Source organism: Oryza sativa, chromosome 1 (genome assembly GCF_034140825.1).
Source record: "Oryza sativa Japonica Group chromosome 1, ASM3414082v1".
In the NCBI taxonomy this organism is placed as follows: domain Eukaryota; kingdom Viridiplantae; phylum Streptophyta; class Magnoliopsida; order Poales; family Poaceae; genus Oryza; species Oryza sativa.
The window spans coordinates 14,335,854-14,362,742 of record NC_089035.1 but is presented as its reverse complement, the minus strand read 5'-3'; the positions used below and the strand labels follow the sequence as shown (position 1 = coordinate 14,362,742).

The 26,889-nt window shown below is 39.9% G+C and overlaps 2 protein-coding genes and 1 long non-coding RNA gene across 4 annotated transcripts; 1 reads left to right on the top strand and 2 right to left on the bottom strand.

The window, feature by feature from the left end:
* Positions 1 to 889: 889 nt before the first annotated feature.
* On the bottom strand, positions 890 to 11,692 carry LOC4326281 (probable phosphoinositide phosphatase SAC9). Its single transcript, XM_015759956.3, has 12 exons — positions 11,378 to 11,692; positions 8,983 to 10,952; positions 8,559 to 8,666; positions 8,289 to 8,459; positions 7,512 to 7,754; positions 6,930 to 7,394; positions 5,681 to 6,454; positions 5,227 to 5,424; positions 2,940 to 3,374; positions 2,626 to 2,859; positions 1,975 to 2,272; positions 890 to 1,374 (listed from the first exon to the last, which is right to left on the bottom strand). The coding sequence occupies exons 1-11, from the start codon at positions 11,427 to 11,429 to the stop codon at positions 1,991 to 1,993; spliced, it is 4,932 nt and encodes a 1,643-aa protein (XP_015615442.1). The 5' UTR covers positions 11,430 to 11,692; the 3' UTR covers positions 890 to 1,374; positions 1,975 to 1,990.
* A 2,572-nt stretch (positions 11,693 to 14,264) lies between these two features.
* LOC4326280 (auxilin-related protein 1) lies at positions 14,265 to 25,213 on the top strand. 2 transcript variants are annotated; one of them, XM_015765469.3, is made up of 8 exons: positions 14,265 to 14,968; positions 16,416 to 18,069; positions 18,161 to 18,293; positions 18,380 to 18,477; positions 18,577 to 18,642; positions 19,111 to 19,200; positions 23,037 to 23,213; positions 24,869 to 25,213. In XM_015765469.3, exons 1-8 carry the CDS (start codon positions 14,379 to 14,381, stop codon positions 24,905 to 24,907), a joined length of 2,847 nt encoding a protein of 948 aa, XP_015620955.1. In that variant the 5' UTR covers positions 14,265 to 14,378; the 3' UTR covers positions 24,908 to 25,213. The 2 variants fall into 2 exon arrangements, with proteins under 2 accessions (XP_015620955.1, XP_015620958.1); XM_015765472.3 differs by lacking the exons at positions 23,037 to 23,213; positions 24,869 to 25,213 and adding an exon at positions 21,511 to 21,681.
* LOC107279846 (uncharacterized) lies at positions 19,615 to 21,907 on the bottom strand. The gene is made up of 2 exons (XR_001542396.3): positions 21,756 to 21,907; positions 19,615 to 20,044 (listed from the first exon to the last, which is right to left on the bottom strand). It is a non-coding gene; the product is annotated as an uncharacterized lncRNA (long non-coding RNA).
* Positions 25,214 to 26,889: the final 1,676 nt, after the last annotated feature.

The following is a 26,889-nucleotide window of genomic DNA, read 5'->3' as shown; positions in this document are numbered from 1 at the left end:
AAGTTTCTACCAGATCCTTCAACTACCAAACAGTCCAAATACTCAACTACCTAGGTTCTAAGAATCTATAGCTACAAAATTCAGAAAATGAACTAGAATCAATAGCTATAAAATTTAGAAAACAAACTATAAGCTAGAAGCCTAGAAACTCAAATGCCTATAAACCCAAACTTTGAGATTCTCTCACAAGTTGGCTATCAACCTTGATCTTAAGGTACATAAGAGAACCATTCAAGATTTGACTCTTTTTTTTTTTGGAAACTTCAAAGATTATTAAGTCACCGGAGACAAATTCAGTTACAATTAAGTCACCGGAGACAAATTCAGTTACAAAAGCCGGGGCTTGGCTCCAGAAACAGGGGGAGCCAGAGCCCAGAGGCCGCGGTAAAAACACCATACCTACCATAGGAGGCCAAACAATCTGCCACCTTGTTACACGATCTAGGGCAAACATAAATAGAAGCTTGATTAAAATTCATCCGCAGTAGCGCTCTACTAATTAAATTCAAGATTTGACTTGAAACCATAAGCTCCTAGTAAATTTATGCTAACATGTAATGGTTCATAATTAAGAAAGAACCGTATAGATATTCTTTAACAGGTAAACTCCATCGTTTGCAGCTGAAATGCTACCCTACAAAATTTCACGCATCAAATCCCATTCACATGAAATGCCCGCTAAACTCAACTACTGTGTGAGCAGCATTTCAGTGCCGAGGTAGCATTTGAAACAAATCATTCATGGCTTATTACCGTGGATTATCCAGTTGATTATAGAATAAATTAGATAACTTAGAACAAGTGGTCTAATATATGCAGTACAAAGTTTTTTGAAAAATCATATTTTCAAAAGCATGGAGCAAATAATTCACCATTATAATCCAGTGAATAAAATGGAAAGAATTGGGTTTGGCATAGCTGGTCTAGTAATTTGGTAAATACTCCTTTCCCAAAATATTTACCCAAAAAATAACTCATACAAATTTGGTTCCTACACCTATACAGACATAAAGACTTCATACATGTATTTAAGTGTAACTTGCAACACTGAAAAGCGAAATCAATCTCTCGTGGCAGAAAAACCTACAATAAGTTGAATTTCTAGACATTCTATACCAAAAAAAATGAATTTCCAGAAATTCAGCAAATTCCCAGATTCCTTGAATCAGATCACTGGAAGATCAAAGTAGAAAACAACGAAACATCATGAAAGCAACTGTATTTCTTGCAGCATCGTGGCCGCTGTCAGCTTGTCACCACAGCGGCTGCATCTGTATTCACTGCATGTCCGGGTAAAACCAATAGTTTACAACATCATCAATCTGACTACCACCAGGTATGATCAGTTCAATATTCCATCATGGCAGATACAACCTATAATAAGGTAAAGCAAAGTAAGTAAGAACATTATGCATGTTCCATAGTTGAACTTACCTAGTAAATACATCCTTTTTTTATTGTAACTAACAATGAAGTTCCATTTAGAATTAATGATGATTTGCCCCTTTCCATAAAGAAAGCAATAACACAATCCAATTTTGGTGAAAAAACAGTGCTGTCTCCTGTTCCACGATTCATTTGTATGAGAGGATTAGCCACAAACTTCTTGGTAGCCTATTAATTATTCCAGAATCTCATACAAGTAACTCAAGCGGCTGCAGCATGGTGGCATTGTTCAGTTGCCAGCAAAATATCAGCAAACTAACAATAGAAGAAAATTCTAAAACTTAGCATGTTCTAGCCAGCTGACTTCAGCAAATTAGAAGATTTGTACATAACATTAATGTGAACTATTATAGGGCAAACTAGATTTCTGAAATGGCATTAAATAATTGCTCATGAGAATACACTGCAAATCAATTTCTTAGTAAAATGCTCTTTTAATTAACCAAAATATCATAGTGGTCTCTTACTTAAAGACAACTTACCTATGCAAAGAAAGAGAATGTAACCTAGAAAGTCATAGACCATTACCTCACATATCAATATATCATACTGCTGAGAGACTTCCAATCTTTCCCATTTCATATGTATCAGCATAGTAATACAACTTGATCTTATTTGACAAAGACAACCCAGTGGCCAAAGGAAGATTTCGCAAGTTTGAGCCATCAATCTCGGCAATGTCATCCACAAAGGCAGTGACATCCCCAAGTAATCTAAAGAGAACACAACGGACATCTTGTTGTAAATCTTGAAAATCATAATAGAGTGGAGTATTCACTTTTACTTCTGGTAAACGGTATTCCTCAACAACCAGCTTTCCAGACTCCTGTAGAAAGCCACAAGCATGTGAAAAAATAAGGTAAAAGTATACGGATGGCAACTAAAAAATCCATAGCGACCTAAAAGGTTTGGTCATAGGCCTCTTAAACCCTTATAGTGATATCATGTAGCAAAAGAATGATTGCTATAAGCAGCCAACATCATACAGATGAAAGTTGTTGCATATGATCCAATAGCTTCACTAACATTAGAATTTATACTAAGACGTGATTTGATGTTTTAGTAATAACATTTGAACTATTAAAAAAACAAACTAATAAAGATCACGAGAAGCACAAAAGGAACAATTATAGTCATCAAAGCAAGTGAAATTTGACTACACAGGCAACTGCTTCTTACCTTAACAATTGTGACTTGTAAATAAAGAATTGCTGGATTTATAACTCTATCTTCCATAGGTATCAATGAAAATTCCTTCATATCCAACTCTGACGAGGAAGGTGAATGGGTCACCCGCAGTCTAACAACATTGAAGAAATCAAGGCGAAATCCAGCTATTCCAGGTGTATTAGGCAAGAGATATTGCTCCAAAACAAGATCATTATCTCTCAGCCTTTCAGCTTCAACTGGAATCTGGGAAATAGGAAGAAAAGAACTAAGTCACAGTTCAAAGATAGAGCTCAGAATGTGTTTAAAAGCATCATCGTGTTTACCCTAAATCTGCCCAGTGGTTGCGATCTATCTAAATAAGTCTTCATCCTCATTATTCCCATAGATGTGTCAGGATTTGTCTCCTTTCTCAGAGTGTTGCCAAAAATAACAATCCTTTTTGCATGGATAAATGAATTCTGTGGAGTGGTTGGCTTGGATTCAGAAAATGTGCCTTCACTTAATGACAAAAGATCAAATTCCTCTCTGAACTTGGTTGAATGAGAGTCAATATGGTTGAGTGTCATCTTTATTGAAACAATACGACAGCGGATAGGGTTTGGGAAGTGAAATTTAATGTGCCTTGGCTCTTCACTCATGCTACTTGTTTTTTCGGGTCCAGAAAGATGTGGAGATGACAACATCATGTCGTGTACATCCCATTTTCCTATAAATGTTCGATCTTCTCGATTTATTTTATTACCAGCCCATATCTCCACCTGCACAAGAAGCACAATTGTTACTTTTAGCACTGAAGGAAGTAAAGCAATACACCAAAAGGAATATGAAAAATGAAAATAGCTGAATGGATAAATCAAATTATCTTCTAGTTAACTCTGCCTGTCTACTAGACCCAGTATATAAACAAGGTGACAGACAGCACTTGCCCATTGCGTTTAAATCCAGATCAGGAGTACGTGAACAAACTAGGTGTATTTGCACCATGTCTCTGCCTCCATGCTTCACCCTTTCAATAGAAGGAATATTGAAGCAAGGGGTAAGTAGGTGGAATTTGCCCTTACTCTGTGCTGTAAAATTTGTGCTACCATGCTACTGCATGCCAACAGTCCCAAGTTTCCAAACCCTATGCAGCTTTGTCAAGTGTCAACACTCAACCGCCAGAAAACCTAGGTTCAGGACTTCAGGTTTGTCACATGGATCTGTCGTGAAGTTCATAGTAAATCATGCACAGTTCCTATTGACTCTATTTTATTCCAAACTTTAATTGAGTTTGCACATGTCAAAGAAAACACTTTCAAGGAGTTAGCAGTACTCATACACCATTTCGTGATTGATCGTTGACTCTTAGAATCTGCCATCAGAAAGAATGGTTGTCTTCCCACCCAAGAAGAATGGTCTTGTGTGTTCTTTTCATTGTATTAATCTAATAATAGTCCACTTTCAAAATATAATATAGTGATTAAAACATCTGTGTCCAGCATTGCACCTGATCACAACCTCTGCTGTCAAGTAATGCGACTAGTCATGACAAGAAGTAGGCCAGGGAGCATGACTTGACTTGGGCTGCATGAGAGAAAATTGGGCCTTGCATGGGAGGCCCAGTCCATAGGATAGGGAGATATGAGGAGAGATGTTTAGGTTTCCTCCCCCGTACATAACCAGCCACTAGATCCAGAGCCAGATTAGAGGGAGCCAGTTGCGCACCTCTTTTCCTCATGTGCTTCCCATTTTTCCTTTATCACCTCCCTTCTAATAAACTAGTCAACTCAACTACTAATCATGACTTGGCATGACTAGTCCAAAAGCCGGTAGAGTGACAACTCGACTCAACTTTATGACAACAAACTTGATCCTAACCTACCGGTCTATTAGTTTGAGCCCATGAAAAAATCACGATTTTTTATATGTTCCTTACTAGTTAGAACCTTTTCCATGCTGAAATAAAAACTATCCATCAGATTTCAGCTCCGGCAATGTCATGTTGGTTCGCACAAATTGGAAATTTATTTTTTTCTTCATATTTTTCTTTAACGTTTACATCAAATAAAAGTATTAGAAACCCTATTTATTACAATTTCAGCTCCGGCAATGTCATGTTGGTTCGCACAAATTGGAAATTTATTTTTTTCTTCATATTTTTCTTTAACGTTTACATCAAATTTTAGAAACCCTATTTATTACATTCCTGCACAAAGGTCAGCCTAAAAAACAAAAAAAAAATCTGCAATTCAGTGATAATGAATTAATTCTGTGAACTGCTAATGAAAGGAAGCTGCATTTTAATGCCTTAAAAGTCATCGGTGTTTTTTTCACAAGTTTATGCCATGCATACAATGCAGGGTGCCTAGACACTCGAATGCCTATAAGTTTGAAAATAAGATAGATTTAATGACTTCAGTTTAAACTCATTGTACGTAAGAACCCTACTAATCACCACCTACAAAGGCACCCTTGGAACCTGATTATCAAGAAAACTGACATGGAATCAACATATAACTATAATTCCCATATAGTTTATATTTCTGGCCAGCTAGCATCATTTGTACTCCTTTTCTAGATAAACTAAGAAAACCTGCTGAAGAAAAAAGAAAACTAAGTAAGCCATCTTACAATTGGGCAGTCAGATGTTGAGTATCCACAGGAACCAACAATTATTGCAGCTCCTGAAACATCAGATAGACCACCAAGAACAATTGAGAACTCCACAGATGTGTTATCCAGTGGAGCTTTCCAATAAGACTTTTGCTCTCCAATACCAAATGGTGCCAGTAATGACAACAGTGGTTCTGAGTCATCAGAAGTTTCTACCTGAAAAAAGAAAATATGAGAGCAAGCTCTAAGCATATTCAGTGGCTCAATGGGCAAGCAAAATCGGTAGGAATTATCTTCAGACAAATAAAAAGGAGTTCTCTTCAGACAAAGAAAATGTTAAAAAAAAGTTACAAGAAAAGGTTGAAAAAGTTCTCTTTTAGGTGGTGCATTATCTGACACCAGGATAATACTAATAAAAGAATAAATAAAAGGAAAAATGACTATAATTATCATAAATAAGGTAGAGGAATACCGTTTGTAAAAAGCTTGCATATGGAAATTCTGCAAGGGATTCTTCACCATCAAGGAGCTGCTTCAATTGCTTTTGACCATATTGAACACTTTTTGTGAAATCGGATATCCTACTGAATTCAAGTCCACAGACCTGATTCACAGCTTTCAGTACTGCTTGCTCGGTACGACCTTTTTTTCGCAGGCTGCGAAGAACCCTCACATAATCCACATATAATGCATGTTTGATCACCTCACTGCAGCATGATTTGCACACAAAATTATCTGCAAGAGCTGAATAGCCACCACCTTGACTCCCACCATATATCTTCAGATCTCTGTAAGTGTTATTAAGCAAAAGAAAGGCTCCTTTCCCAGCACAACATGCTTTGCATGCTGTCCTTCCACACTGGGAACACTCTACAAATATTGATGAGTTCTCACTAGTGGCAGAAGCGTGTGATGAAGACAAAGCACGGACTTCACATACATCACCTGTGCATGACTCATCATTTTCACAAATATTCCAAAAGTCTATAGCATGACCATTGATATTTTCGAGCCCTATTGAAGCATTGACACGATCCTCATGGACAGTATGGCCCAGCAATGCCAGATAATCAGCAAGGCTAGACAACTTCAACAGGTAAGAATAATCAACCGAGCGGTTTGGGTCTACTGTGGCAGGAATAACACCAATCGATAATAACGCCCGGTCTCTTTCGGCAGCAGAAAGATCAAGACAAAGACGCTTTATTTCAAGCTTCATCATTTGCTCGAAGTTAAGACCCTTACCCTGGAAGGATGAATAAAGTTGACATTTAACAATCCTGACTGAAACTTACACATTGGTTCGAAGTAAGCCATATTTTCCTTTATCAAGAAAATATTAAGCAAGTATATACACCGAAAGATGAAAGTAATGTCATATGAAAAATAGCTTATATTTATTCAACTTGCTTTCAAAACAGCGGTATTATCAAAATGCACAACTATATCTACATTTCAGCAGACAGAATAGAACTAGTAATGAGTTTAACAATGCAGCACAGAGCATAAGTAGGCAAGTTTTTACAAAAGAAATATATATTTAGTTACCTTATGCTAGTTTATAGGAATTTGAATATTTCCGGGCATTCATTGTATGAGAGCAGCAATTAAGATATTCAGGATAAGCTCAACATAGATTCAACAAGAAAATACATCAAGGAGATTATAAAATATAATGGACTTGATATGAAAAGAATGGAGATAAATTGTACGTAAAATACCTTGATATTTCCAGAAAATGATTCAAAAAACTTAAGATAAATGTGTGCACTGTCAAATTCTTCAACCTGGCTATTCACTTTAGCAGAAGGTGTTTCTGATGCAGTGGCGAAAGGGTTAACATCAAAGTCATCATCAAATGAGTTCGTTTGTTCCACATTAACAAAAGATGTATTTTCAGTTGCATCTGATTGATTCGGCATGTCAAAATCACCAGTGAGAAAGTCCACAAAATTTCCTGAACTGCCTTGTAGAACTGATGAAGAGCTTTTAGTAGAAGAGGCTCTTTCACTACCAACAATACCATTTTGAGGCAAGAAAGAATTTGAAGAATTTGCAAATTCCTTTGAACCAACATTGCCAGGAATACTAGACAACTTTTCATGTAGAAGCTCTACAAAATCAGGGCCACGTCTGCTATCTGTTAACATATCCACCCATGGAAGAGAAACCCCAAGCACTTCAATCTGTCATAGAAGCTCAACAAGTTAAAAAAAATAAGTTAAAAATGGGGGAACAGTTCCAGTTCTAAAAGTGATGTACTCTGAACATCTACATCGAGAAGAATCAAGCCAAACTTTTACCTCACCAAGAGTAATTGGTGTTCTTGCCCTGGCCGATGGATGAAAAGATAATGCAACAACTCTATTTAAAAAGTTTAATTCTCCTTCCAGCTCTTCAAAGTCATACAGCAAAGGAAGGTAAGTGCTCTCTTGAATATTTGGACGAGCACTTTTACCTGTCACAGCTAAGTCCTCTGGATCAATTCTTCCAGTAAGTGGGATCAGCAAATTCGTCCCATTGGAGCATTGTGGAATGCAAGCACCCTGAACAAATAATCTTGCAGTTAACTATATAACTACTAGCCAAATAAGGAGTGTAAAAGAACAAAGGCATGCAGAGCACAAGTGAAATCATCTAAGTCAAGATACAAAAATAGAAAAGAGCCAAAATACTACAAACAAGCAGTTACTACACATTGCCAAAAATATAGTAGTTGAATAATATATGATAGGATATAATAACTTAGCCAAAATCAAGGCTGAACCAAGGGCTGAGCTTTGTTTCAAGCCTAGCACAACGAAGTTAAGGAGCATGCACTTCGACATTGGTTTTCAACCATGATAGTAATGTGCTCATAGCAGCAACATAGCATTTTGGCCAGATATCAAAATTACAGGACACATTTGAAGAGGCACAAAACTAGAAAGGGCTATTTATTGTGTTTTTCCAGTTTTGACTTTTGACAGCGAGTGAGCCAACTTGATATGTCAAAGGAACTTGATGAAACAAACGAGTTAAAAACTATTAACAAAAAAGGAGATTAATAATAAACAGTGAGATAGGATGATGAAAAAGACCTCAAGAACAAGCTTAAGGGTATCTACGCTGGAGCCAACTCTAACATCAATAGTTGCTGGATATGAAGAATCATCAACACCATGAGAGACAGTAAGAAGAAGCTGACAAACTTGACAAGGTTCTCCAAGGTATATAAAAAGTTCAACATAATCAGCACCTTGCTGACATACCTGCAGGAGTAAAAGTTTAGTGAGACACAGGTAAAACAATAACACAATAGTCATATATCAAGAAATAATACTGGACAATAACTATCCAAAGCAGAATACCCAAGTCAGATCCTTCTTTTTGAAGCTGAGAAGACTAGAACCACCATCAGCCACTGGGGTGATACTAGGAACTGGTTTTAACATGCATCCAGATGGCCTCGAAAGTACCTGAATTATGAAAATCAGGCATGATTCAACCAAAAAATTGTTTAAAACCAAAATTAGCTACAAGAAGATAAAATATCAATCTTACACATGTAATTTGTTGAAGCAGATGCATTGAGAGATGATTATAGAAGTTTGTAGGATTGGATTTTAGTTACATGTAAATTCAACATCAGCTAAAACTCAGGAATTTTTTTACATCTTTGCGATGAAAACTGTTTGGCATAAAGAAGTGGCAGTACTGCAATATTGAAAATTAAAATCAAGTTTACTGGTAAAGTTTGCAAGAAAGATATTGACAGGGAGCAAGTTTACCAACTTTGAGAGGAGAAATAGGGATGGATGGGAGATGCTTAAACAGCCTCAATCCAAGGAACATCTCAAACTGTTTTTGACGAGAACTATCATTAATATAATTCTGGAACCTTCTTTGCAGCGTAATCTTGACATTCTGAGCAGCTGAGAATTTACTAAATTTTCCAGTCTCTTCCTTGAATATGTTCAGAATTTCACTGTGCATAGCTTTTGAGCCAGTGTACAATGTAGCATGGATATCACCAGCCAGAAGAAAAAGTTCAGCAAGGTGATTCACTGGAGCAAGCATCGTCGAGCCTTTGAACTGATCAAATGTCATATCAAATCTCTTCCAGGGCTTTTGGGGAGCCTCCTGACATGGATGCTCCCACGTTGTAGTGCGTGTATTATGATCAATATAGAATGATTTTCCTGTTACAGAATCAAAGCGCTCCTCCCATCCAGGGGGCAAAGTACGAGGGTTTCTGCCATTATATTCAGGATACCTGCTTGATGATAACCCAAACATTGCATCAACATCAAGGGATATACTCAATCGACTACACTGTTCGACAAAAACTTGAAGTGCCCCAAAGTAGCTTGCAGCATTGGTTCGATCAAGAGAGTCTGCACAATTGAAGCGCACCACCCCGTTTTGTATAGATTCCATGCAAAACCCACCATTGATGTCATCATTGAAGATAACTGATCCTTTACATTCCTTAAGCTGCTGCTTTACATTATAGTATTTTCCTTCACTGAAGCCAATTGCCATTGTAGGTGCTTTAAGGTGTCTCCAAAGGCCCTCAACTGTCTGTTGTTGCCCTTTTAACTTTACAGTGGCATGCCAGTCATAATTTATCAACTGAATCCAGGTTTTCCCAAGCTTTTTAGTAGACCTCAGGTACTCTAGAGAACTTTTGAAAGAATCAACAAGAACTGTCTCAGGTTTTCCATCACCATATCTCAGCAAGTTAACGCACACAATGGGAACCACTCCAGGTTTCTTTTGACTCGTTGCATTGACTTCCAATGATTTATTTCCATATCTTCTACCCAGCCGTTGGTAGTATTGTAAGCTCCCATTGAAAGGATCATCAGCAACATAAATTTCAGCCTCTACTGAAACAGCATTTTTTATCTCGGCACCCCACCATATTGGTATAGTTCCACGGCGCCAAATATAAGAGCTAAAGGGAATAGATTGCCCTTGACCATCCTTCCGAGGAGCCCATACAAGCTGCTCACACTCCACCTCATTACCTGTGCCTGAACAAGCATTTATGCCACGGGCCAAATAGCGGGTCCCAGGATGCAACCGACTACGTCGTGCAAGGAGGGCAACTATCCCACCTTGCTGTCCTGTACCTCCAAAACTCCGGCACTCGGCAAAACCCTGCAATAGAACAACACAGTGCCCTAGCAACCCAATATCCATAAAAGGCTTTGCTAACCATCTGTTCCACACAAATTCTTCATCTGGTTCCCGAAGAGTCATACGGCTCGGAAACGGCCTTGTAATATCCCTTGTTTCACAGAAGTAGTACTTCCCATCAATGTCAAGTTCAGCCAATTCCTTGATATTCTTCGATTCTCCATTACCTTGGGCTTGTGGGTTTTGCAGTTGGATCTTTATCCATTGACTCTCTGCCACTGTATATATACACCCACCTCCAGGTAGGGTTGGTACTGTCGCACTCAGCTGCGTTGCAACCAGAAGCAATGCGTAACTCCCTAATACCGCATAACCTAGTACAGCTTTAGAGTACGTAGTACTCTTGCACAGAATCTTTGATCCATTAGTGATATAGTTCAATGCTGCTGCCTCCGAATCAAAAAGGTCCTCACCGTGCTTCCCCAGGTAGTGCAGGTAACCCGTGGTTGGGTCGACGTAGATTACCTGAGTATCCTTCCTTGTTGACAAACTAGCCACAATGTACACTTCGCTCGTATCTAACACGACGACGACGACCGAAGTGTCCCTGGGCCGACCACCTGAAATGGAGACAAGGCAATCATCCAAAGCACTTTGTAAATAAATGGAAGGAGGCGAATATGTGATTGGTCAAGGAGGTAAAACAGCAGCAAAATTGTATGCCCGTCGAATCTGCACAAAAATACCATCGCGCAGCTAGCAGCCAGCCATGATCGATTCATTCATTCATTAATAACAGCACTAATTGCTACGCACAAACAGGAAGCAGCCAGTACGATGTAGTATGGTATTACAGTTTGATCCAATTAGGTGCAGCAAACTATAATAAGCAGAGCCTAACTAATTAACCGACTGCGCGCGCGATCTCGGATCAAGTCCAGTCGCTGCCGATCCGCTCTGCACGAAACGAAGAGCGGAGAGCGGGGGAGGGAGAGGCAGGGCACAGATCTAGCGAGGGAGAGAGGGAGGGGGAGGGGAGGCGTACGGGGATTGGCCGGCGGCGAGGGATCCGAGGGGTAGTAGGATCGCGACGCCATCCTCACGGGGGCGCCCGCCGCGCCGGCGGGCAAGGAGACCGGCAAGGGGTGGGGGGAGCGCGACGGCGGCGGCGGCGGCGGGATCTCGAGGGCGGAGGAGGTCGCGGTCGTTAGTAGTGGGCGGGCGCCTGCGCCGTAGTCCGTGGGCCGTGGCCGTGGCCGTGGACGCTGAGGAGGCTCGGTTCCCGTCAACACGGGACGCAGCAGCCTCGATCGATGTCGGGAAAGGCGGAGGAGGAGAGATCAGCGGCTGGGTCACGCACGAATCGTGTAGCACCCGCAAAGGTGCAAAAGTAATACCGCAACGACACCGTTTGGTTTTTCTTTTCTTTTCCTTCCGAGTACGGAGTACTTAAAATAAATACGTACTAAAAGCGTCTCAACTTTGGCAAATCCTTAGGCAGTGTTTTATTACTTGTTAAAAAATATATTTTAGATACTTCTTTACTTAGCGAAAAATATTTTTCAGATGTTTCATCGCTCGCTAAAAATGTTTCAACCAAATACAACATTTAAAAATACTTATTGTAACACGAGTAAATCAGTATCTACATCATCGAAGAAATATCGACTAATAACTTGAGAAAGCATTATTTCAATGTGCATCATGTGCAACGTCGGGTGAAATACTTGAATATAACAAAATACAACCGATAAAATGATAGATTACAACATCGTCAAACTTCAACAAGAACCTATTGTTCACCTTATTCTTCTACTCCATGGTTGGATATGTCTTTTCCCTTTTCTCTGGCCAACAAATCTTCTTTCTTCCCCTACTTCACCTGTCAAATTCGGATAAACCATATGCTCCTTGCCCATGAGACACGTGACTCAGCATGAACACCGACGCACACTTCATAGCGACTTTGAAGCCGTTGAATTGGAGCATCTAGCTGAAGAGGGCTGACTTCTCGAGGTCGGCGAATCGTTGCACAATCTCCTCGTGGCCAGCCTTCATGTATATGGGAAGGTCCATCGAGAGGTTCTCGAGTGCTCACCATCACAACTGCCTTTGCTTGGCAGGGAAACAGGAGGAGGTAGGTGGTTGTCCAACTATTTTGACCGAAACCAATTGTTTCCTAGAAGAAATAGGAGTATTTTCATTTATCAAGCTCAAATTAAAATCCGGCAAAGTTAGTGGATCATCTATCATAGGCAAAAGAAGATCAAACTCACAATCATTTTGTGATAAAATTGAACTTAAAAAAGAAACTTGCAAAGTTATCTCAAATATAGATAGAATCCAAAACTAGAGGGTGATTTTATACCAACTATTTTGATTCACTAAACATGCCTACATATTATAGTGCAAGAAAAGATACATGACAGTAGCATGCCTATCATGGTACAATTGTTGTCACTCTATATTCGATATATCTTGGATTCTCGAAGGCTAGCAAATTTATGTTTAGTTGCACTACATGATGAGGAATTGATATATTGTAGATTTGGAATATGATGAGGCTTAATCGATAAGAGAAATGGATAGCATAGTACATGGGTTTGTTTATGTATTGTGAAAGAGAATAAAAGCTGTAGTTTTATATAACCAGAAAAAAGCAAAAAAAGGCATGATAAATTTACTGATAATACAATAAAGGTGTTTTGGTATGCGAATAATCCCAATTGAGATAAGTTTTTCCTATTGAACCAACTTTATTCATTATGTCTAAATTGTTTTGTACTCCATTACTATTTTTTCTGAGGAAAAAGGTGCTCAATTTTAATAATACCCTAAAATTGCATGCTAGGGTGGTGAATATATACGTACCTGTAATTCTATATCACTATTTTCTCTAAGGAAAAAAGGTGCTCAATTTATTGATATAGTTAAGTAGAATTATTGCAATATTTATTAAGATATTAAACATAGGTGGAAACATGCTCTCGTCATGCTGCACAATGCTTTGCTCTATCAACTAGTTGCTCTAATTCATGTGCTATTCTATGGCATTATCTTTCAATATGATGAAATCTTCGCTTGTAAATGCTCCTTCTTACAATGTGCATCAATAATAGCTTGGCGAAATATCACCAATATTACCTCACCTCCTCAACACAATAACTCTTGCTAACTACTTCATAGCAATGACATTTTGCTGATATAATATCTTGTCAATGTAATATCATTTTTGAACTATATCATGTGTAAATGGGTCAAGTGATAAAAAATCATTTTGACTTGTTCCAAAGGTTCTTCAAAATTCACACAAGCATATGAGACGGCAACGATATTATGGTAAAAATGGTAACAATAATTACAATGACTTATACTCACCCTATCCACAAATATAAGGGCTTTTGCCCATATGTGGCATATTCTAATATAACGAATTTGAACAAACTCTCTATCTAGATTCATTGACCTTATATTTATATACAAAGGGAGTACCATTTGTATTTATAAGTTAAAAAAACAAATTCTTTTTCAAACTATAACAAGGATATATGTTGTGAAAACCATATTTACTCATTATAAAACTATAAACACGAGCCTTGGTCACCACTTTACCAGACAAACAAATTTTTTATTGTGGGTTTAACTTTATATTTTTTTAAATAAACTGTCATCGAAATCTGAACTTTTTCTCACGTCAAGAGTTTTGTTAGACCTAGTGAATTGGTGGGGCAAGCGATTCAGATTTGAAAATAATTTTCAAGAGCGTTTATTTTTAAAATTTAAAATATAAAAAGGTTAAAAAAAATAAAAAAATCGTCGGCAGCAGCCACCCTCCTACTACGAGAAAAACCGCGTAAAAGACAAAACGAATTTCTCCAAGAAAAAAAACACTCAAAATCCGTGAACGCTCTAGTCCTCCCCTCTTCCTTCCCACTCCCTCCGGAGAAGCCGTCAACACGCAAACCCTCCCTTCGAACTCCGGCGATCACCGGCGGCCACACCACAGTCCCCCTGCCGCCGCTGCCGGCGGTCTTGGTCCGGCGGCCATGGACGACTTCGTCCTCGTCGACGACTTCGGCCCGTTCAAGCCGCCGGCCGCCTCCGCCTCCACCACCTCCTTCTCCGCCTCCCACTACGACGACATGTTCGACTCCTACTTCAACCGCTCGGCGGAGCCCGCCGAGCCGTCCCCCTCGTCCTCCGCGCCGTCGCCGCCTCCGCCCGTGTTCGACAAGCCGGTGTTCGACGACGCCGACGCCGACGCCGCCGATCCCTTCGACGCGATTCCCTTGTTCGGAGATGGGGGCGATGGCGGCGAAGGGGAGGACTTCCTCGATAGCCTCGGGAAGGGCGCGAAGAAGCCAGATGTGAGCGAGCCGGAGGTGGTGGGGTTTGACGACGATTTAATCCCAGCTCTTGGGAACACCAAATCGAAGACGCCCGTGGGTGAGGAAGAGGTGGAGCAGGAGGCGGAAGCGGTGGGGTTCGTCGACGACGTAATCCCCGAGTGGTTCGGTGGGAGCGCGAGCACGACGCCGATGAAGCCGACACCGCAGGCGGAGCCCAAGGCGACGGGGTTTGAAGACGATGTGATTCCCGGGTTTGGTGAAAGCACAAGCCATCACGATTCACCATGGTATGAGAAGGCCTTTGATCCTGGAATTTCCAGTTTTGCTTCTGTTACTACTTCATTTACACAGTTTCTGTAGCTTAATCCATTATTGTGAAGTGCGGTTGACCAAGTAAATTTCATTTATATAAGGATTAAGGATAAAACTATAGCCCATTATGGATGCTAAAATTCCCTGAGGTTGAAGCCTGGTCCATGCATTTTTAGGTTTGGTTCGTTGGAGCTTGCATATTATGACGCGGTGTAATAGCATTTTATAGATTTCAGGACCAATTGGAGCTGGTGTTGTTGCTAGTTTTAACTATGTGAGAAAAAGTGGGTAAAGTAGTGCAAAGCGATATGGACTGGATTTCACAGTACCGCTGCTATCTGAACGACTTCACTGATTAAGGTGTGCAAGAAAGGGGCAACTTCTTATTAAATCACTGCCTCTGGTTGAATGATAAATCACTGCCTCTGGTTGAATGATAAATTACATAGCGGGTTTTGAGTTCTATGTTTGAAAAATGTATATACATTACATGTTGCATGTTGGGGGGGGGGTGTGAATATCCTAATAAAAAAGTGTGTTTTTTTCTGCATGGTTTTCTTTATACCGGTTATCTTATACTACAACCTGCAGGCATCTCATGGGTGCATACTTTCTGTCATAGGAATTTTGTCTTGATGTTTCTCTATGTTTTTTTAACCCATTTAAGAACTTTTAGGATTAATTCCTTTAAATGCTCACCTTTTTTAGAAGCACCGAGCATTGTTATTTCTGATCCCTAGGATCAACTTGAACTTGGGATACTCAACCAAAATCAGCACGAATTGTAGGCAACTTGCTGTATTTTGTCATTACTGTGTAATTTTTTTTGGTCAATTGGGGGGCTTTTTTTTTTTACCTAGGTAGGTGATAAAACACACAGTTTTGTTTGTTTATTATAATGTCAAATCTTCAAAATGATGCCTTCTAGGTCACATCTATTGGAAGATATTCCAATGCCTGCAATTTTGTGCATAGTTGATTAATGTGTTCTGGTATATGTCTTAATAATTGTAGATAGCACATAACACTTCAGTATTCATTTGTTATCTTTTCATAGAAAAGAATCATTCATATCACTCTTAGAAGTCTATTTTCTTTCCTGCTGGTTTCAATGTGGATTATTCATTGGATGTATCAGAACTTCACAGTTGTGCTATGGCAACTTTTCCTTGAATTATCTTCCTGTATGCCTGAGTGTTGTTTCCTTTTTGATGGTGCATGAGATCTACATTGGTGATAACGAACTGTTCAATTGACACATGTACCATTTGCTAGTTCAGTGTTTAATTATGGACAGTATAGACGGTCAATTGTTGGCAATTGGAGGTTTTAAAATTTTCGATTCAAAATAGTTGTTTATCTGCTAACTGCATAAGCTATTCTTCTCTTGATTGTTGTTCATTTGCGAACAAATCTGTACAGGGAGGAGCCTAGAACTAGACCGGAAAACGAATCAATTTCATCCAGCAAAACGAGTGTGAGCATGCCAGGAGATGCTTTTGTTACTCTAGGTGCTACATCCAACTTGGGAAATTCAAATTTTGGATTGTTTACTGATCATTTGGATAACATGGGCAAGTCAGAGAGCAAAAATATGGACCCCTGTTCTACTGCCAATGGGATGTTAGATAGTTCTAATATTTTTGTTGGGGTTCCAAAACCAATGTCCTCGTCTTCATTTGCATCTGAGAAAGAGAGTGTTTTTGGTGATAGTAAATCCTTGGATGGCATTTACAGCATGAACCATTCCATTAAAATGCCTAAGGAGAAACCAGTCCAGCAAGCTTCAGCTGAAACAATTAGCAGTATATTGCCTGAGATGCATATCCATGAAGCTCCTGGAACCACTGGTTTCAATAATTCAGATCCACTTTCTACAAGTATGCAGGACCAGTTGCCAGAGGAGAATCAATGTTCCAAAATGTCCGACGACGTGTGGTTGACTGTTTCAGATGTTGTTTTAGTGACACAGCCTACGAGTGCTCCACCTCCTTCACGGCCTCCCCCTACGCTTGCCGCCAAGAAAGGACCAACGGAATCCAACACTAGTAATGCATATCCACATGATCATAATCAAGGTTACAATCCTTTTATAAGTTCAACAAATACTTCTAAAACACCCAAAATTGATGAATTAGAAGATTTTGTCATGGCAAAGCCTTCTAGCTTGGCTAATGGTTGTCTGCAAGATCTAAATCATAATGGAATTGGGATTGGACAAGATTCATCTACATCTGCTGCAGGTTTCATGGATTGGGCTGAGCTAAAACACTCTAAAGGGGTGAACCAAGGGAACTTTGATTCTTTGTTCGCTAGCAGTCAGTACCAAGAAAAAGAGAAAGCAGTGCTCTATGCTTCTGGAATGGAAAGCAGAGATGAGGAAGAACTATTAGAGCATGAGAAAAAACAAAGAGAAAAGGAAGAGGAACAGAGAAAACTAGAAAGGGACAGGGAGGAAGAGCTTGAGAGGGAAAGAGAAATGATGAGAAGAAGGGAACATGAGGAGCGGAAGAGGCGTGAAAAAGAGAGAGAGGCGAGGCACATTGTGGAGAAGGCCATGCGAGAGGCACGTGAAAGGGCAGCTGCTGAGGCACGCATGCAAGCTGAGAGGGAGGCTCGTCAAAGAGCAGAGCGAGCTGCTGTACAGAAAGCAGCAGCAGAAGCACGAGAGAGAGCAGCAGCAGAAGCACGGGAGAGAGCTGCAAAGGCGGCTGCAGAAGCGAAGGAAAGGGTGGCTGAGGAGGCTAGGGAAAGGGCTGCTAAAGCTGCTGCAGAAGCCAGGGAACGGGCAGCTACAGAAGCTAGGGAAAAGGCAGCAGCAGAAGCTCGGGCTAAAGCTGAGCGAGCTGCTGTTGATAAAGTTGCAGCAGAAGCACGAAGAAGGGCTGAAAGAGCAGCAGTTGAGAGGGCTGCTGCAGAAGCTCGACAAAGGGCTGCTAATGAAGCTAGAAAAAGGGCTGAAGCTGAAGCTCGAGCAAGAGAAAGTCAGCAGAAAACAGCTCAACCTGATCTCGACTCATTCTTTGGTATGCCTTCTAGATCAAGCAGTGTACCGAGATCACAGACTGCAACAACGGTAAGCAGCTATGCAAATTGTTTTGGCACAAAAATGGGGGGGGGGGGGGATCCTAATTTATGTTTGTCTTATCACCTTTTCATCTTTTCAGAATCCTTTTGATGTCCAACCTCAAGGTGGTTCAGATTTTGGTTCTATAAGGAGGACTTCTTCTGGTTCAGCTTCTCCCTTTGCACAACCTCCATCTACTAATCTTATGGATGACCTCTCTTCTATATTTGGAGGTATGATTATAGTAGATTTTGAACAGTGCCTTGTTTTGAACATCTCAAGTTACCACTGATCATTTGTTGAATGTTCTTCATAATAGCACCTTCATCATCTGCTGTGTTTCAAGAAGTGGATGGAGAGAGTGAAGAGAGAAGGAAGGCAAGATTGGAGCGTCACCAGAGGACAATGGAGCGTGCGGTATGCTGACATATAATTTATTAGCTCATAATTTCTGAAAGCAGCATTTATTGAAGATAGTTCTGCTGCATCATATTGCCATCAATATGACATTTGCAGGCAAAAGCTCTTGCTGAGAAAAATGAGCGTGATTTGCAAGTTCAGTGGGAGCAGGAAGAGAGACATGTAAGTCTATATGATTTTAGCCATACTGTTAGAACCCAGTGTGACTGGGCAATATTTGAATTTCAGCTTATCAGCCGCAGCCAAAATTTAAATTTTAGAACTTAATTTTAGAGTTGATTTTGTTGTTTTTTCCAAGCGTAGTTTATTTTTCAACATTGGCTTTTAAGTCGCTAAGAACACATATATAACGTTCTACCCATAAATTAAGTTCTTTGTCACTAATAAGTGTTACGGCTTATAATCGGTTGTAGACGAAACGATGGGACTGTTAATGGCAATTTCTTTTGTCAGCACAAAAGAAACACCAATTTTAGTTTAGCAGTGAAATGCCAATTTTAGTTTCTGGCAATCACTATCAATCGTAGTTTAGCTGTGAAATGGCAATTTCTTTTGTGTTCTTCTTTCCTTTTTTTTTTCTTTTCCAATTGCGCATCTTCATTTTATCAGTGATGTGGTCTTTCTTTTCAGAGAATTGGTGAAACACTTGATTTTGAGATAAAGAGGTGGGCCGCTGGGAAAGAAGGCAATTTGCGAGCCTTGTTGTCAACGTTGCAATATGTAAGTATGCTGTTTCCAGTGTCTGTATCCTCCTTTGATTCTTTTAGGCCTTGTTCGGTTCCATGGGATTTAATCCCCAAGTGGAATATATCCAGGGAGGGATTGAGTGAATCCCTGTCATTTCACTCAATCCCTGTTGGGGATGAATTCCCTTGATTTTTCTAATCCCTGTCTTGAAAACGTTTGTTCGGTTTTGGCTTGGTGCGCCTGCTTCAAACCCGTGTCAAGGCAGCAACAGCAACAACAGAAGGATTGGTGCTTTCCTGCTTCAACGCTGCATGCTGTCCATTGAGTTTAGAATAGCAAAATTGATGTTCAGGTTGGCAGTTTAGAATAGCAAAAAAAATATTGCAAACCGATATTTTTGTATAAGTGAAAAGTGCAACATGAATGAAATTACACTTCAGTAAAAAATATTGCAGTAACCTCATCAATTACACGAAAACAACATTGATTAATCATTAAAACAAAAATATTGCAGTATCATCAAGACCTGTATTCGGTTTAAGGCAAGGAGGCATCACCCAACAAAGCTTGAGGCCACTTGACAATACGGAGACAACTAAATACAGTCTTAGTAGTGAAATTTGACAATAAAAAAGAAAAAAGATAAAACTATGTCATGATTCACTTGAGATAATTAGCTAGGAGATAATTGTCAAGCTATAAAAATAAATGTGAGCTGCCACACCAGGACTCCCAGGCCAAATGGTTACATCAGCAATATACAATGATTCAAAGATCAACATTTGTTGCTCCTGCAAAAAGCCAACATCGTGTACATGTCTGCTCATCCACTCAGTATATGAACCACCATCCTCTCAGACTTCCTTCCTCCCAAAGCCTGAAGAGAAGAAAGAAGTTTTCTTTAGTTTTCAGTTGTAAACTGCAATATGTTAGGCAATGCTTCTGTGCGGTGAGCCATTGTCTCAAATTTCTTGAAACCAGCCAACTATTGATCCTTGGCAACATTTTACCAAGTTTTCAGTTTGGCAAGTGATTGTTTGAAGCTGTATTGCGTGCTTTGCCTAATAGCTAGCAGTGCTAGAAACATGGACATGCATATGAGACTAATGCTAGCAGTGCTTCAGATATCAAAATGAAATTAGGACACATATAAGATTGAGCAAGCAAAAAACTGACATCAATAGTAGCTATAGTAGAAGCAAAAATCAGTAGTCTGCAAAAGTAGATTAAGCAAGCAATAGCTGCAAAAAACATGTTTTACATCCAGAATTTCTTCATTAGATGGTTCTACAAAAGATCTACTAAAAATGGACCAACCCAGAAAATTATTTTTAGACCATTTGAACCATGTACCAAAACAGTTCAGATTTAAGTAAGTTGTATTCTGCCGACTGCCAAGAGCTTTTTACAGGCCTGAACTAAAGCTGCACAGGACTCATTTTTCTGACTACTTCAATTTGAACTTTGTACTTTGTTCAGAAAATATGGCATGTGGAATGGCTCCTCGATCTACTTGTATTATGGGCACTGTCAAGTATGGGTGAGATTACAAGAGCAGACAACTTGTTGGAATCACTTCTCCAACTCTAATTGGTGCACATGCAATCTACATAAATTAAAATATAGCGTGACTTTGTGCATACTTAGAAAAAAGGACAATATCAAGCAGCTATCCTTATATCAATTATAAAAACTTCAAAAGGAACAGACACCTCAATTGCCAATTGATCATCAGAGTTTAACACTAAACTATGGGAATTAATCTTAAGAAGTTCCAAGTTATGAAGCATATTTAAAGATTGAATAAAAGATAGCACGAGTGGCTTGGATAATTTCTAAATTATATAAATTTGACACTATATAATTTTCTCTCTGTTCTCAGTAAGAACAGAACACTTGAACATTGAGCTTTTGCAGACTTATTACAAACTACAAATCCAAGTCTGTACTTCATCCAAAGCAAAGCACATGAGAACAATCTTAATTTTAGTGTGGAGCAGCTTTCAGTCAGAGTATCGAGAACATGAGACAAAAGCACAAGAATCTTTGCGTACTAGCTTGCTGCCTGGCTGTGCTTGCCCAATCAACACTAATATCCAACCAACAGTGACCCCTCCTTCCTTGTGTTGTGCACACTGCACAGAGAAAATTAAAGATCCTACTACTATCTCACAAATCATTGATCATATAGGAGTATCTGTCAGGAGGGCTAGTTAACATTTGTGAAGAAATGAGTAGTGCCGCTGCTACTATCAGCCAACACTTCATCTTATCTATTCTCGAGATCGCATCTCTAATAGTTTCCACTAATTTTAATTTTATTCTTCTTCTCTGAGAACCAAGGGAGAAAGAAGAACAAATCAAGAAACCTTGTGAGGAACAAAGAACAGATCCATGTCCTCCCGCTTCTCCTTGCCGCAGCGCTAGAGCTTCAACGGCACCACCGTGAGGGGGTGTGATGCTGCGGCGTCCCCCGCCATGCCTGTCACCGTCGTGCGCTGTTGCCGTCGCCGCCGCAGTAGCACGAGCACAAGAAACCCTAACACTGGATGAGGAGGCTAGGGGAGATGGGAAGGGAAGGAACTCACCGGGGAGAAGGTGGCCACCGGAGGAGACAACTGCCGGAGAAGAGAGCGTGCCGTCGCCGTCGCTGTCGCGTCGGAGCCGCGCCGCGCCGCGCCGTGCAGCTGTCCCTGCCGCAGCGCCCCCTCTCATTGCTCCGCTGCATCAAGAGGGTTTTTTCCTCGCCACCAGAGAAGCTGAATATTTCCCGGCCGATGACGAGGGGAAAACACCGGGGTGGGCCGGGATAAAATCTCGCCTGGGCTTAACCGAACGCCTATATTTGCGTGGACCGGTATTCTTTCCTCGGCAGGATTTTCCCCGGGTGTTTCAGCCCAATCCCGGGGGTTCCCGGCCCAACAGAACAAAGCCTTAGGGACACTAAGAATTTGCTGACACCCTGGCTGACTGTTGGGGTGCTACATAATGTGGTATAATTACTGTTGTTAACATGCTACTTGTGTGCAATAAAGGTTGTTTTCTTAAATAAATAAGAAGCTATACTTGAAAGGGTAAAGTCCTTTTTTAGCCCTTAAACTTTTGTCAAAGTTCATTTTTCACCCTACTTGAAATATTGTCAGCTTAGTTTGGGAGCTTGAAATGGATATTTAGCTACACTACTACACTAGCAAAGTATAAAATAGCTTATACTTCTGAGCAGATCCATAATAATTCATTAATATGAGGTGTTAGTGTTATTTATGATATTGTAATTATACGCTATGGTTTCACTACGTCCTTGAGTCCTTGTACTGTACAATATATACACCCTTCACTAGTGCAATATAACTAACATCATTTTTGTGATTCCTCTTCACAATTTAACATAAGGCACCAAAGCCTTTTGCATGTGGATTTGGGAGGTAAAAAATCTAGATCATTCTACATGAATATTAGATGTGGTTGCTTGCTCAATTTTCTTCTGCCCCCTCATTGTTGCCAAACTAAGAGTTGAAATGGTTTTGTGCCTACAAGGATTTGCCATTTATTTGTTATAAGTTGTTTTGCATGCCCTTAGTGCACTTCTAATATATCTGAACCTATGCCAGATTCTGAACCACACTATTAAATCTTTTACTCATGCATGGATATCTTGTAGATGACCTTTAGTATCTCCCATCCTCTATTAATAGATCTGTGCTACAATTTACACCTGATAGAATTGTCTTGAAGGTATAAGACATGGTACAAAAATACTTATGCCACTCTACTATGGGGTGAAGTGAACACAATTTAAATTTAACTTTCCTAACTATTATTATTATTATCTTTTTGCAGTACTTATGCTCTTTGTTAATTTAATTCAGGTTCTTTGGCCTGAATGTGGGTGGCGACCTGTATCATTGACTGATTTGATTACAGCCGCATCTGTCAAGAAAGAATACAGGAAAGCAACATTATGCATCCATCCTGATAAGGTGCAGCAAAAGGGTGCAAATCTTCAACAGAAATACATTGCAGAAAAGGTGTTCGACCTTCTGAAGGTATGATTTGTTTGCTAAATGCCGTTCTGGCTTCTGACAAGTCTAATTTGAGTTTATCCCTGCACTCTACAAGTTATTTGAGCACACTTGCATAACTGTGCTTCAAATGCATTGATAGTTACAACTTACAACACAAATATGCGGTTTTTTGTAAGAATAGTGGTAGAAATTTTCATTTCTGGCACATGCTGGTCTAGTGTAAATGCGCTATCATAACTTCACTTAAAATGTTTAAAATGGAAACGCCAGCATTTATCCTGTGCCCATCATTAAGACAGCTAATCATCTTCCCATTTTCTTGAAAAACCTTACTTGGGAGCATGCATGGAGTTCCAGAATTGCAGAATTATTTTGTTTTGCAACTGAAATTACACCAATAATCACTTCTGTCATTTCTCAAAATAAGGGTCCTGGTCTAACAATCTGAACCCTCATTTGCGTACCTTCTATCGTTCCCTGGGAACAGCCAATGTGCAAAAGTAAACATCAATGAATATTGACCACAGCTTATTCATTTGAGTAAAAGAAGTAGTATTAAACTATGAGCCAACTTTCCAGCACAATGCTTTATAGCCAATTAACTTGCTCGCGGCCAACAGAGATGTATTTAATTAACACTATAGGAGCTCCATCCCTCAAGCCTGTGATCTTCTCTAGAGTTTCTTGGTATGTTATGTCCATAGCCTTAGTCAGCTTGACTTAAGGTTGGTGTTGTAATAGTTGTTTTACTCCCTCCGTTTCATATTATAAGTTGCTTTGACTTTTTTTTATAATCAAACTTCTTTAGGTTTGACTAAGTTTATAGAAAAATTTAACAACGTCTACAACACTAAATTAATTTTCATTAAATGTGACATTAATTGTATTTTGATAATATGTTTGTTTTGTGTTGAAAATATTGTTATATTCTTTTATATATTTGGTCAAACTTTAAAAAATTTGACTAGAAAAAAGTCAAAACAACTTATGATATGAAAGGAAGGAGTAGTTGATTGTACGAAGAAACATATTGGAATGTATAATGTCCATAGTGAACATATATAAATTTACAATGTCCATAGCCTTAGACAGCATGAATAAATTGGTACAATGACTCCCCTAAATCAGCTTCATACATGTCCAAAACCATAGGATAGCCTCTCGTGCAGCACTTAAGACACACCACATGGAATGTAACCCTCATGGACTTTGCCTAGAAGGTTTGCGAAACTGTTTCCTTCTCTGTGCTGCCTGAGTGTTACGTCACTGATCTCGAGGGCAACTCATGCTAAGGTGGAGTTAGAATGCCTAGAGGAGATGTACAACATCCAGCAGAGTCTGCGTGGGTTTAAGATGCAAATGGTGCGTTTGCCATTATTAGTATATGTTTCTTTTGTTTTGTGATGCCGAGCACGTAAACTCTGGCATCTTACTGAGATCTAGTACTCTTCGTTCATTTTCATTCTCATGCATGGACGACATATTCATCAAGGCTGCGTAGAGCTGTAGTGTGTGCATTTGCTTCCTGGACTGGTGTACATGATTGTATTAATTTTTAGTCCGTGCCCCCACATTTCCTGTGTCCTACTGTCCTTCATTGGCTAGTTGATTAATGACAACTTATGAGCCATAATGTTCTATTACACTTCTCTTATATTCTATTGTGGAATAAACAGGAAGCATGGAACAAATTCAACTCGGAAGAACTCTTCTAACACTTAATCGTTTGTCAATCCCTGAGCCACTGAGGTACTAGGAAGGAAACAAATGACATACTGGTAAAGCTTTTATTGTTTTCTATCATTATAATAGCTCTTTTTCTTTTTTGCTTATTCTTTGGTCTGATTCTTTGGATTCATTCTCATGTAACCATAGTTTGCTTCCTGGAACTTGTGTGTTGTATGTATCTGCCAATTTTGGTACCCATGGCTGTGTAAGTAGATTTATAGAGAAACAACCCTGTAAATCCGGTGATGTTAAACATTCCATTTTGGGAGAGTAGTATATATTTTTAGAGAAAATTTATGGTCTTTGAGAAAGTATCAGGAGGTACTAAAATATTACACTAAAACTTTGTATGTTCTATGGGTGATGTAGTACTTGGTAAATCTGTATCAAATTTGCTGTCAGGAGAGCAGTCCAGCCATAATTAATCCTGGAACAGAGTTTTGCATAACTTGTGTCCTGCTTTGCAAGCTCTTTCATATCTTTACGCAGGATCAGCATATCGTTCCCAAATCGCGTTCTGAACGGTTGGTTCAAGTAATATTTGTTTGCCCCCTCTTACCTGTAGTGCTCTGTTCAAAGCAAGATGTACACAATTTGTGAAACAAGGTACTCTATACTCTCTACCTACGAGAGTTGTGTGCGGATTGGTGCAATAAAAGCGTTTCATACAACTGGTACAAGCTTAAGCCTAAATAGTCACCACACTATTGTGACTGAGGCAGTACTTCTCTATTGCAGCGCTGTTCGTTTCCAGCCAGTAATTTTGACCTTTAATTTGGATCTCATTGCGAGACGTGGACAGGTGGATGATGTTAAAAACCTTTGTGATGTTAGTGTACGCATGATATGTGTGACCAGAACCTGATCCATATTCCAGCATCATGTTTAGCACAATAGTAGTAACAATTTTTTTGACGACAATACGATAAGAGGAAATGATAACCGGATACTTCAACAGAATGCACAACTGCAAAGACCTGCAAGCCACCGCTGCATTGTTACATTGACACTTTACTAGGCTACTAGCCTACTGCCTCTTCGTCGCTTGGCGGAGACCAGGGTTTCCTAAACCGCCGGGGCTGGGGTTACCGTGCCCCGGCGGTAAGCACGGTTACCGCGGTAACTGTGAAAAACCATACAAAACCGTGAAAAATTTATTAAAAATTCAAATTATTTTTTAAATTTATTTGAATTTAAGGAGGTTACCGCGGTATTTATATTACCGTACCCCCGCAGTAAGCCCGATAACCCTATCGGCGGTAACGTAAACCCTGGCGGAGACATGGGCTTCTTGAGCACAGAGACGTGCACCGCACAACGAAGCAGTCATCGAACCTCTCCACGGCCTCCTTCCTGAGACTAAGGGTGGTGTTTGGATCCAGAGACTTAACTTTAATCTCTGTATTTAGATACTAATTTAGAGTATTAAATATAGACTACTTACAAAACTAATTACATAAACGAAAACTAATTTGCAAGACAAATTTTTTAAGCCTAATTAATCCATAATTAGAGAATGTTTATTGTAGTATCACATAGGCTAATCATAGATTAATTAGGCTCAATAGATTCGTCTCGCGAATTAGTCCAAGATTATGAATGGGTTTTATTAATAGTCTACGTTTAATATTTATAATTATTATCCAAACATCGAATGTGATAGGGACTTAAAAGTTTTAGTCCCATCTAAACAAGCCTCCGCCCCGGCGCCGGAGCGGAATGCGTGTGAGCACTGTCCGCAGTGTCCTTGGACTCCGGCGACGCCGGCTTGCCGGATTTGTCCAGCAGCGTGCACGCGAACGACGCGTGCACGCGACCATCATCGTCCGCCGGTCTGCTCAGGAGAACGGGGTAGAGAGACACCCTGGAGCTGACGCGGTTGGGGACTTGGGGTAGTAGCGGATTGCCCAGTTGTGGCCGCCGACGGAGAAGGCCTCGGACTGGTAGAAGTCCTCTTCGCCGGCGACCG

Coding starts and splice junctions, on each gene's coding strand:
- LOC4326280 (XM_015765469.3), top strand. CDS start 14,379: ATGGACGACTTCGTCCTCGTCGACGACTTCGGCCCGTTCAAGCCGCCG. Junction 18,070..18,160: donor GATCACAGACTGCAACAACG/GTAAGCAGCTAT, acceptor TCATCTTTTCAG/AATCCTTTTGATGTCCAACC. Junction 18,643..19,110: donor GGGAGCAGGAAGAGAGACAT/GTAAGTCTATAT, acceptor CTTTCTTTTCAG/AGAATTGGTGAAACACTTGA.
- LOC4326281 (XM_015759956.3), bottom strand. CDS start 11,429: ATGGCGTCGCGATCCTACTACCCCTCGGATCCCTCGCCGCCGGCCAAT. Junction 7,395..7,511: donor CACCAATTACTCTTGGTGAG/GTAAAAGTTTGG, acceptor CTTCTATGACAG/ATTGAAGTGCTTGGGGTTTC. Junction 5,425..5,680: donor ATGCAAGCTTTTTACAAACG/GTATTCCTCTAC, acceptor TTCTTTTTTCAG/GTAGAAACTTCTGATGACTC.